Raw genomic sequence first — 11,690 nt, 5'->3', positions numbered from 1 at the left:
GGCGCTGCCCTCAGCACGGGACCTGCAGTGGGGGCTCGGGGTCTGTGCTGGGGGCTCTGGGCTGCCCTGGGACCCTTCTGTCCCCTCAGCTACCGGCGGCGGAGCGCGTCGGGCTGGACGGTTCGTGCTGGTGTCACTCGTGGCTCGGCCAAACAGGAGGCCGGGGTGCCAGTGGAGAGAGTTATTTCTCACCCGCTGTACAACGATAACAGCATGGACTACGACATCGCTCTGATGAAGCTGCGCGTTCCCTTGAATTTCTCAGGTAAAGCGCTGCTGTGAGGCACCTCGGCCTCTCCTGGCGCGTGGGGAGCAGAGTGCACAGCTGGGCTGTGCTTTGGGTGATGCCAGAGCTGCACGTTGCCGGAAGGCACGTGGGGCTGTGCTACCAGCAGTCCTGGGCCCAACCCATCCCCTCACCACCAGACACCGTTGGAGCTCTGTGCCTGCTGCCCTCCCACCAGGACCTGCTCCCAGGCACGCCGTGCTGGGTGTCGGGCTGGGGCTACACCAGGCCTGACCAAGGTAAGCCTTGTCCCTGCTCCCCGCCAGCCCTTCCTGTGCTGTGTGCGCAGTTCTGTCACTGCTTCTCCTCCTCTTGAAGCCCCACGAGTCCCTCGATGTGACCCCATCTTCACAGAATCATAGAATGGCCTGGGTTGCAAAGGCCCACAGTGCTCAGCCAGTTCCAACCCCCTGCTGTGTGCAGGTCGCCAACCAGCAGACCAGGCTGCCCAGAGCCACATCCAGCCTGGCCTTGAATGCCTACAAGGGATGGGGCATCCACAGCCTCCTTGGGCAACCTGTTCCAGTGCCTCACCACCCTCTGCATGAAAAGCTTCCTCCTAATATCCAACCTAAACCTCCCCTGTCTTAGTTTAAAGCCATTCCCCCTTGTCCTATCACCATCCACCCTCGTAAACAGCCATTCCTCCTCCTGTTATATGCTCCTATCAAGTACTGGAAGGCCACAGTGAGGTCTCCCCAGAGCCTTCTCTTCTCCAAGCTAAACAAGCCCAGTTCCCTCAACCTTTCCTCATAGGAGAGCTGCTCCAGCCCTCTCACCATCTTAGTGCCCTCCTCTGGACCCTCTCCAAGAGCTCCACATCCTTCCTGTACTGGGAGTCCCTTCTGACCCCTCCTGCTCCCTAAGATCACATTCCCTTCTTGCTTTCTCTCTCCCTCCCCAGCACAGCTCACCGAGACGCTGAAGGAAGCCCTGGTACCGTTGATCAGCACCCAGAGGTGCAACAGCTCGTGCATGTATGCAGGAGAGCTCACGGCCAGGATGCTGTGCGCCGGGTACCAGCAGGGGAAGATCGATGCCTGCCAGGTGATGGGCGGCCGGGGGCAGGAGCACAGCAGAGGGGCTTTGTTGGGGCTGAGCGCTGCTGTGCTCCATCCCTGCTCTGCTGCAGGGTGACAGCGGGGGCCCCCTGGTCTGCCAGGATGAGCTGGTGTGGCGCTTGGTGGGCATCGTCAGCTGGGGCCAGGGCTGTGCTGAACCAAACCGCCCGGGGGTTTACACCAACGTGGCTCAGCTTCTGCCCTGGATTTATCACGTCACTGAGGTATGGCTGCAGCAAACAGCAGCATGCCTTCAGCCTCAGTTCCAGCTGTGCACATTGCATAGAGAAACCCCACCGCCAGCACTGCTGTTAGCACCCTGCCCTCACCCCCGTACATTCCTTTCCTTTCTTTTACCCAGATCTACTAGAAGCAAGGAGAAACCTCCTGCATCAACGCATGTCCCATTGCACATCTACGTGAAGAAAAGCCTAGGACTAATTCCCACTGTTCCTATAACCCCTAAAGGAACGGCCCCAGACACCACCAGAACACGTGGCCAGTATAAATAGTTTATTAAAGAAAATAGCAAATTGTATTTCTGTGAACGATGCCCGTGGGAGAAGTGGCGTTTGGTTTTTTATTGATTGTTATGTGTAAAAGGACAAGGACTCCACAGGAGATGCAATTGGTGTGGGAACCTTCTGAGCCCTTGGCTGAATTGCTTAGAGGGGAAGGGGGGGAAATAATACACAAGAAAAAAGGAAAAGCTGGAGGTCCAAGTGATGCCTGCCATCCCTGCTGCCTTCCTGCAGGCTGGATGTGGTGTGAGCTGCTGAGTTCTGCAGCTGGGAGCCAAGGACTGCACCCATGGTCAGGAATGCAAAGAGAATTCAGATCAAAGTCCAAATAAAAAGGATACATGGTATTAAAATATTTAGCTCTCAAGGATCGAAACTTTTGTCTGCAAGCATTATGTGGTAGGAAATAGTTTTTGTGCAGCAAGTGGTACATTGTGGCCTCGGGGCTATGGTTCAACAACAGCTACTGATTAAAATAAACATATGTTTCTCAAAGTCTTAAACGTGGCCTTCTGTAAAGTAAAAGACAATGCTATGAGTGCACATTTAATTCCCTTCTTATATGATCTACATTTATCTCATTCTTAAAGGACAGAAAAGTTACTACTGCAAAGACAACAGATGCCAGACCTACTGCTTCATCAACAGAAGGGGAAAGGAAGGAGCAGAACTGGCTTTCATACTGGCAGTGAGACTGAAGACAGAAAGTCAGGTTTAAGACATTTGCTATGAGAAATAAAGCCATGAGGAATTTTGCCACTTGTGCAAAACACTCTGACCTGGTAAACAGCTGATGTGGAATGAGGTCTCCTCTTCCCCACCTCCAGTTTCACTCTTTCACAGTCTGCTCTGCAGGGAAACCTGAGCAGAACAGGTGGGGAAGAGCAAAATTTGGCACCTGAGCACTCTTAGGAGACCAAATGCTACCACCAGTGGTGGGTTTCATCTGTATTTTGCAGGGACAGATGAGGTAAGAGACAAAGGGGCTACATGGCCCCTGATGTAAAACTGTGGAGGTAAGAAAGACTGATGAGTGAGAAATAGAAATCCCTCTATAAGCCCCTCAGGCAAACAAGCTTGAGATGACATACAGCACACTGCATGACAGCCCCATCTGCCAGCACTGCTCATTCTCACAAAGAAAAGCTGGAGAGAAGACTTCTTTGCCTACGCTGGGCTTACAGAAAGATGAAATTCAAGAGGATGGGATTTAGCAAACACCACAGAAAGCACCTCTTCTTTACCAGGACTGTACAACCACCAGCTCAAAGCAAATCCTAGGATCTGTGCTTAATACCTCCAGGGAGGAAATGGCACTTTCAAGCCCAAATTCCACCTGCCTGGCAGATGGAGCAGAAGCAGTTAGTGTTCATGTGCTATTCACCTTTGATTTCCTGGTCTGAGACTCACAGAGCCAAACCATTTGCCCTAAATACAGGGAGGAAATACAGGAAACCTCTCCCTCAGTCAAGCCCCCAGGAAGCACATACCCAATGCTATGCCTTTTATAGTCCAGAACAAGAAAGGTCAAATCTAAAAGAAATAGATAAAAGATTCAGTTCTGTCACTTTATCAGAAGATGCAACATGTAGGAGTTAACAGAGCTATTTGATCTTGGCCAGTGCTGCTGCTCTCCTTTCTGTGTTCTGGAACAAGGCTCGGATCAGACTCTTCACTTCTGCTGGGGAGAACTCAGCTGCAAGAGGTCCCTTCCCATCTGCCCACCTACAGGGGAGAAAGAGCTTTGGTTAACAAAACTGCATGGTAACTTCACAGTAAAACAAACCTTTGGGGCATTCACATCAAGTCACAACAGTTCTCCAACTCCTGTAATGAATGGTTAAAGTAGACTGAAACGCATCAAGCGTTTACAAGCATGGAACAGTATTAAGTCTGAAAGCAAAATAAGTTAGTTGCCTATTAGCTGCATGCAATCTGAGTCCAGAATTACTTAATTAGGCATTTAAACCAGACTTTTCAGTTTAGCCTGCAGATACCTACTGATCTACTATTTCTTGGAGGTTGGCCTGCAGGATAATCATCAGCTCTTTGAATGTCATCCACTTCTGCACGTAGACTGGAACCTCCTCTTGATATTTCTTGTTTTTGTCCTCTTCAGGCAGTGGAGTGAAAACTTGAGGTCCCTCCTCCACCATGATCCTACAGAGCGAGTACAGCCTATCCGCATCTTCTGCAGAGATATCCTAGAATTGAACAAAGAATATACATGAATTGAACAAGAATATCCAAGAATTGAACAAACTGTTAACAAAAGAGCTGTTAGATATGATTTTGGATCACTAAACAGTAAGTGAAATGAAAGCAAAAACCAACTTGAACCCCAAAATGGGGCTGTGTGCATGAAGGCAAAAAGCCATGGTTTGGATAGCATTTAATATTCTCAATGTATTTCACAAATAGCTATTTAATCAAGTTCTCTGCGGCCACCTCAGAGCAAGGATTGTGCTTCTCAAGAGCAGATTCACTGCGAGGCAGAGTGGTTATGAAGAAGGTCTGATTGGTTTATGAGGAAACCGGCAGGTAATGCCAGCACAACAAAGAAGGCAAAGCTTTTTGGAGGCACAGCATAAGAAAGCATCCCAGCTGCTACAGGAAGAGAAGCCCTGTTCACCTGACAGACAGTGGAAGGGCCCTTCAAGATACAGACTAAAACTGGCTCCCCTGAAACCTCAGCTTGTAAAGAACTTCTGGAGGTCATAAATGCTAGCTGTTTAGACCATGCTTATGCTTGGCATGTCCACATCATGCAGTTACCTCCAGGGCAGCAATCCTAGTGACGATTTCGGAGAGCGCTGTGTTCAGTAAGGTGCCCATAGCCTTGCAGTACACGTTCACTGGAAGAACATCTTGCCAGACTTTCCCCAATCTTTTCAGCTGATGCAATACCTGGAATGTAACAGCCCCACGTTATCAACGTGTTATCAAGAAGAATGTTAAAGAAGCACAAAATGATAAGGACACTGAACACAGACCAAAACAAGTTTTAAAGAAGCATAAGGCAGTGACGTATCACATACAGCAGATGTTCCTTAAAAGAAAGCAATGTCTTCAGTTTGCATTGCAGCTTATCAGCAACTTGACACCTTTTCCTTGAACAGTGAAACACCCTAGATATGTACTACTGAAAAACTTCATGATTAAGAAATTGCTGTCTTGGTGCAAGCAGACTTGAACTCAGCATCCCACAAAATGAGGCACAGCCCAAGGACAGCATCTACAGACAACAGCACATCCAGCTTCAGCTTTGCCTTGCCTACCTGCCTTATGGCTTTGTTTGCTGCAGAGTAATTTTCCTCATCATCCATATTAGAAAAATTCCTGGCACTTGACAGCCTCTCTAGGATTTCTCCTTTCTGCACTCGCATCTGGGCCAGAAAACACTCCATTCCTTTAGGAGAAAAAACAAGCAGAGAGAAGCAATTAAGCAATTATTTGTTTGCTCTGCTGATTTAGAGACTGTAAGTGCTGAATAATAAACCTGCTATATGTTATATTTTTAATAGAAGTTTCCAGTCTCCGATCATTCTCGCAGAGCCAATTCAATCAGGCCCAGCCACTGCATTCAATAAGCTCTTGCACAGCTTGGATTGCTACAGCACTCTGAGAAAGCTGAGTAGCAGGGCTCACTGTGGATGACAGGTTCCTGTTAAACTAATAGCAGCTTATTTCAGAACTTGTTCCCAAAGAATAACCTAAAGAAAGTGTCAAAAGAGCGGCAGATCCCCAAATACCTGGGTGCCACAACACCTCACTGGATAACAGTCTGCTCTTAGAACTATGCACCAAAGTGAGCCCTGTTTAAATAGCCCAGTCCTATGCAGCTGTACTGCTTAGAGCCAGGAGCTCCACCAGACCACCCTACCAAGATTTCCTTGCCCAAAACTCATAAATAACAGATGTCTACTTGAGTCAGTAGATACATTCTGAATCATTCAGCAACAAAAAACAGGATTAACTACCACATCATCTATCAAGGTACTTCAACACTGAAAAGTAAAATTACCAAGTCTCCTAAAGCCAGGCACCAGGTCTACAAAAGTGGCTGCTCCATCACACAGGATGCTGGTCAGGCGGTACCGGAACTGATGTCCCATGGTGAGCAGGTGGTGAGCGATGTACATGCAGTTGTTGTGGTGAATAGCTGCCAGCTGGGGAAGTTTCTGGAGGTTCTCTCTGTCTCGGGAAGAAGAGGAAAGGAAGAAATGTATGTATTTAGGCGTGGCTCTGTTAAACTGACATATGGACATTGCAGAAATCTCTTTAAGTCTGACTCAAAGAGACGCTGCAAATAAGTCACTGCAAGCAATGCTCGATAAAGCCACCAGCTGGAAGAAAAGTATACTTTCAACCCTCATTGCTGCTCTTTCCTACAGGGAAAGCAACATGAAAAATCTTAAAGGCCACCCCATGTCAAAGCCGAGGGTGAGGGCTCTATTCTAGTTACTCAACAGCTGAATATGATAGAGGTTTGTAAGATCCAGGTTACAAGACTCAGTTCTATATTGAAGACGCAACTTCAGCTCATGCTGCCTGCGCTCCCACCCATGCAAGGGCAGCAGGCACAGAACCAATCTCATTTGTGCCAAAAGAAATATTAAAAACCATCTCCTTGATCATAAGACCGCCAGCTAAGAAACTCCCAAGCAAATAATCTGCAACAGGTATGATTTATTTATGGGTTAAAAGCATGAGCTTTTTCCCAGTGGAGGAAGTCCTCAGTAACTTTTGGATTTGCTGGACAAAAGAGAGATCAAGTGGGATGGTCCCAACAGCACTGTGCTGACTGCAAAGCAGGCCTTAAGTAACACACATCACACACTTACTTGTGGTATGTTGGTACTACGTCATAAAACAGCTGGAATATATTCCGCACAGAGTAGAAGAGCTGTATGCAGCTACAAAGAAAACAAGGTTCACGTCAGTTTGTCTGTGGAATTAACATCTTGTGTGCCAAGTGACTCTCACCCCTCTCTTAAAAAAACACTTTTATTAGTGGTGAAGCACATTCTCCTTAATGAACAAATTGTCAAAATCAACCAGGGAATGGCAATAAAGGCAACATCCTCGACAATTCACAAAGGCTTCTCACAAGAGCTGTGATGACCTTGTAAGTTCAGCGTGGAAGAGATGAGCTTCAGACCACATGTCAGAGCAGAGATATGTGAAACCCCACAAACAAAGGGAGCAGTGTCCTTTCTCCCAGTAGGTATGCATATGTACTCAGCCCTCTCTGCCACAGTACAGTGCAGGGCATTCAGTACCTGGGAAACTCTCCCTCTTCAGGGTTGTGGGCTCCAGTTTTTAAAACTGGTTGTATGCAGCTTCTCAGAACACTCCACTGTTTTCTTTCAAGAGCCCTGACAGATGCAGAGCTGGAGTTTTTTGCTTGTACTCAACACACATGCAAAAAGAAAGTAAGAACTCACCTCAGAACCTTAAGGTGCCATCTCTTATTGGGTTGGAACAAAAGAAATGGCTTTTATCCTTTTAAACAACAGAAACAGACCACACGATAAAGTATTGCAGTGAACACAGCAGTAGCATTTCTCCCTAACAAAAGACTGAGGCTGTGAACTGCTCTGTGCACTGCCCTGTGCACTCTATGGAGTCACCGTGCTGTCACTGCTGCAATAGCTCAGGTATGGCAAAGCCCACCTGAATGCTCCCTGAAACACAGAGCCTGAAAGGTTGCTCTGGTGAACCAGTGCTCCTGCTGCACAAACCCAGGCACGCAGCCTTTAGCCAAAACACAGCATAACTTTAATGATTAATTCTAATTTTTAAGTACCCTCTGCTCTTATGAATTTCTTCTAATCTATCAGCAGATGCTTAGTGTTGCCAAAGGCAATATATATCTGACTCTCAAAAGTTACAGGCTGAGATATAATTCCTACCACTGATCTGTGCTGGCTGTAGTCTCCAACAGTGTCTGATAAGCCAGCTCCATCAGCTTCTCCACTGAGGCACTGATACGGCACGTGGGCAAAGAAAACGTGTACTGGCTCAGTTTAGAGTCATTCTCCAAACTGACCATCTCGTTAGGAAGGAGTTTAGAAGTCTTTTGCATTTTAACGTGATCTCCAGATCCAGGATCAGGAAGTTTTGGTAGGGCTACGCAGGAATCAGGTGTGATCTAAGGGAAAACGAAATAAAAGTATAACTATAATTAGAGCCCAGAGAAAGGAGATTGCGTGAGGTTAGAAAACACTGATTTGAGCTTCAAGGTAAGCATTAAGCTGCAGAAATCCCCTGAGACTGCTGGAGGTCTCATGACGTATGAATGACACAGAAAGTCATGAAAACCTACAGTTTCACGCCCAGAACCAAGCCCTGCAAGTGAACCTCTATGTTTTCTTTTCTTTTTCTAACCCTGCCAGAAAAACCTACAAAAGTAAGCTTTGGTATTTTAAGAAATACCTAGCTGGTGAGATAACCTACTTGAGTACCTTCTAAAAAGATTCTGAAACTCTTGTTTCCCAGGATCACCAAATAGTAGTCCTCTTTAAAAAGGACTCAGCTGTCCTAGACAAGCCTTCTTCAACAGCCATGTTATTTTCCCACAGAGAAAAACAGGATGGTGCAACAGCAGTACCTTTACAGTATTGTGTATTTCTGAGGTCATCAGGTTTCTGGCTGCCACAATCACATCCTGGCATTTCTTGTTAGCAAAGTGGGAATTGACATTCCGGGCATATTTCAGTAAATCTGTTGTGTCTCCATTCAAAAACTGCATCTTCTTCAAGGCTTTTTCAAATTCCTCTGTGGATTTAATCACCTGAAAAGAGTAGACACATTCTCCATCGATACCCGTGGACTGCAAGTTTCCTAAAATCAAATAACAAAATTAAAGCTGGGTAGAAATTCTTCCACTCAGCTGGAAGTAAAGGATAAAACCTGTCTGTAAATATCAGTGCCTAACAGCTCTCAGCAACCCTTTGGAAAAAGCTGGCTCAGGTGGAGGCCACGATCACACAGAAATAGTCTTTTAGCTGCAGCTTTCTGTTGAAGATAGTCATGTGGTATTTCCACTAAATAAACCTGAAAGATGTTGAGACCTACCTCTATATACTGCTCTAATTTGCTGCTGTTGGTTGGGATTGAATTCACCAGACAGTTCTGAATGAGGCAGTCTGATAGCTCTTCCCATATCATATCACCCAGCAGTTCTGCCAGTGTAACTCTGCACTCCTTTTTATCTTCCACACACTGCTCAACAGGCACATCTGAGTTGAAGAGAACAGAAGTGAGTTTTAATATATCTGCTTCCTGGATCAGACCCTTCACCAGTTCATTCAAATCTTCCTGTCTTTTAAAAGAGTGCACTTCAACTGTTCCACAATTTCATAATGAAGACATTCTTCATATCCAAACCACGTGCAGATCTGATCAGTATCTGAATTTACGTTATTTTTTAGTATTAAAAGCTGCTTGGATCTTGCAGACAACTGCTTAAAAACCAGCTCCTGCTCCAACTACAAGAACAAGGTGCTGATATGCAACTCAGACTAAGGCCAAAAGGGAGACAACTTACTCAGCAGGTATTTGTGGAGAACTTCAAGAACAAACTTTATCTTGTCGAAAACCTCCACAGGAGAAGAATGATCCAAGTCAGGCTTCTCTGACTTGAACTTGAGGATGACCACATCTGACTGTTCTTCTACGAATGGCTGAAGAAACGGGTACGAAATCAGTGGCTTGAGGATGTATTTCAGCAGCAGCTTGCCTGAGAAATGAAGTAAATAAATAAATGTATGGTTTCGAACAGCAGGAGGCAGGCAGGTTTATTTCCAGGGAAGCCCACCTATTTTGGATTCAGAGATTCCACATGAGGTGGAAGAAACACCACCTGAACTAGCTGTACCAGAGAACATTCAAGAGGCAAAAAACACTGGGTCTGGTTTCACTAAAGACCATTTTACCTATATAAAACTCATGGAGGCCCAGCAAAGAGTAGCATCTTTAATGCAAAACAAAGAACAACAGAAAAAGCCAGGTCTGCCTTACCAAAAGTTTTCAGCTTGGTGCGCAGTTCTCCAAGGACAGCAAAAGCCTGCAGCACAGAAGCAACAGGTGGGCCTGCAATCTCTTCCTCTTTTGATGGCAGTGTGCATAAGTGCAATTCTGAATGCATCACTGACTCCGGGCCGATGGTTTCTAAAGAAAAGGAAGAAACAATTCTCTGGTAGAGCACATTCTGAGATGCAGCAGATCTGAGGAGCTACTGCATCTCTCAGCTGGTGGCTAAAGCAATATTCTACCTCTCTCCATTTCCACAAAATGGCTCCTGTAAAGAGCATCAAAAGTGAGAACCGAGCATCTTGTGTCACCACGCAGGACAATGGAACCAGAATCAGTCCCTTATTAGAACTGTGAGTACCTTTAGAAGGAGGAAGCTTCCACACAGCCAATTTCTGCCATTCCTCTCCTAAATGATAGAGCATGTTTTGTGTCTGCACCGTGAGCTCTGTGCCCAGTGCTTTCAGGATCTTTAGCTCAAAGCCCTTGCGGGATTCCAGCATTTTCAGGCTGCTTCGTGCCTGGTGGGAAAGGTCAAACACAAACCATGGGTAACTGCAGGCCTTGTGAAACCTACTGAAAGTATTTCTCCACAATTTTGCCATATGTTTAAGAAATCATTATCACCTTTTCCAGTTGTTGAGCTGCTTCAATGTACTTCTTTTCCAGCAGTGCAGTGTTGTATTCTTTCAGAGCCGTATCAAACTGCAATAATCAAGGAGGATCATATATAACTGTGTATCTGCTATCAGACTACAAGATTTTTAACAATGTGGGTAGAGACAGAGGAGCTGCGGTTAGCTCTTCAAAAGAGAAGGCCAGCACGGTGCCACAGGCAGAGCAGCAGACTACTGCTCAATGACTTGAAGCTGCACTCCCAACTCCCTCCTCACCTCCTGCAGCTTCTTCAGGATGCTCAGAACCAGCGTGTCCTGCTCCAGCTGCTGCTTCAGTTCAGTGAATTCAGCCACAGCAACATTTAGGTCCCGCTGAACCTGAAATAAAGAACTTCAGTTACAGCAGCCAGACGTTAGCGGGCAGATTTCCTCCTGATGGTGACGGAAGCACGAGAGAGAAAATGTCTGTTACCAGGCTCATGGCTTGGGTTGGAAGGGACCATAAAGGCCATCTGGTTCCATTCCCTGCTGTGGGCTGGCTGCCACCCAGTGGCTCCATTGCCCAGAATGGTTCAGGGAGGAGGACGGGAGGTTGGTGTTAGCAGCACACCTGCTGTGCCACGTGATAATGACCCTGTCTGTAATTCCTACGGCCGTCCATCACGTTCTCTGCCACAAGGATCCTTATAAGCACTAGAAACTCCACCAAACTGCTTCTTTTTGTGTACATCAGAGGTTTTTTCAAGGCATGGGAAGGAGATGTGGCACCAAAGGCTGTCAGAAGGAGCTCAGTGCTCCCGTTGTGCTCAGCCACGGGCCCAGCACCACCGGGCTGCTCTGCACCGTCTGTCATCAAAGGAACCCCGCGGTGCCGCCGCCCCTCCGTGCCCTCCGCAAACACCGGGGCTGGGGGGGAGGCACAGTTTGGGGTTAAACCCGGAGAAAACGGATAAAAGCGGTGACCTCGTTCTCCACGCCGGCCCTCAGCAGGTCGATGTTGCGGGACAGCCCGTCCACTCTGACCACCAGCTCCTCGGCGCTCTGCATGCCGGGCAGGAACTCGCTGTACTTCTTGGTGATCATGGCGCACACCTCGCCCTGCGGAGAAACGGCCGTCACCGACACCGAAACCGGCACCGCCCCGCCGCCCGCCCCGAGGCCCTGCCTT

At 47.1% G+C, this 11,690-nt stretch overlaps 2 protein-coding genes across 2 annotated transcripts in view; one reads left to right on the top strand and one right to left on the bottom strand.

Annotated features, from left to right (window-relative positions):
- Nucleotides 1–1,880, top strand: part of LOC104914389 (transmembrane serine protease 5) — a 3,764-nt gene extending 1,884 nt beyond the window's left edge. Inside the window, 6 exon segments of the mRNA XM_031556847.1 lie at nt 1–71; nt 74–265; nt 427–525; nt 1,191–1,397; nt 1,400–1,571; nt 1,709–1,880. Coding sequence (XP_031412707.1) covers nt 1–71; nt 74–265; nt 427–525; nt 1,191–1,397; nt 1,400–1,571; nt 1,709–1,859 — 892 coding nt within the window. The 3' untranslated portion in view covers nt 1,860–1,880.
- The window catches only part of ZW10 (zw10 kinetochore protein), an 11,735-nt gene continuing 1,890 nt past the window's right edge, over nt 1,846–11,690 (bottom strand). Inside the window, exons 2-16 of the mRNA XM_003212743.4 lie at nt 11,486–11,687; nt 10,799–10,900; nt 10,533–10,610; nt 10,267–10,426; nt 9,894–10,043; nt 9,421–9,612; nt 8,949–9,112; nt 8,482–8,664; nt 7,784–8,022; nt 6,713–6,784; nt 5,893–6,062; nt 5,147–5,277; nt 4,644–4,775; nt 3,870–4,072; nt 1,846–3,593 (exon numbers count right to left, since the gene is read on the bottom strand). Of these exons, the coding sequence (XP_003212791.3) occupies nt 3,473–3,593; nt 3,870–4,072; nt 4,644–4,775; nt 5,147–5,277; nt 5,893–6,062; nt 6,713–6,784; nt 7,784–8,022; nt 8,482–8,664; nt 8,949–9,112; nt 9,421–9,612; nt 9,894–10,043; nt 10,267–10,426; nt 10,533–10,610; nt 10,799–10,900; nt 11,486–11,687 (2,299 nt within the window). The 3' untranslated portion in view covers nt 1,846–3,472. The remainder of the gene's footprint in view (nt 3,594–3,869; nt 4,073–4,643; nt 4,776–5,146; nt 5,278–5,892; nt 6,063–6,712; nt 6,785–7,783; nt 8,023–8,481; nt 8,665–8,948; nt 9,113–9,420; nt 9,613–9,893; nt 10,044–10,266; nt 10,427–10,532; nt 10,611–10,798; nt 10,901–11,485; nt 11,688–11,690) is intronic.

The sequence above is a fragment of the Meleagris gallopavo genome, chromosome 26 (genome assembly GCF_000146605.3).
Source record: "Meleagris gallopavo isolate NT-WF06-2002-E0010 breed Aviagen turkey brand Nicholas breeding stock chromosome 26, Turkey_5.1, whole genome shotgun sequence".
Lineage (NCBI taxonomy): Eukaryota > Metazoa > Chordata > Aves > Galliformes > Phasianidae > Meleagris > Meleagris gallopavo.
This window is presented reverse-complemented; position numbering and strand designations above follow the sequence as displayed.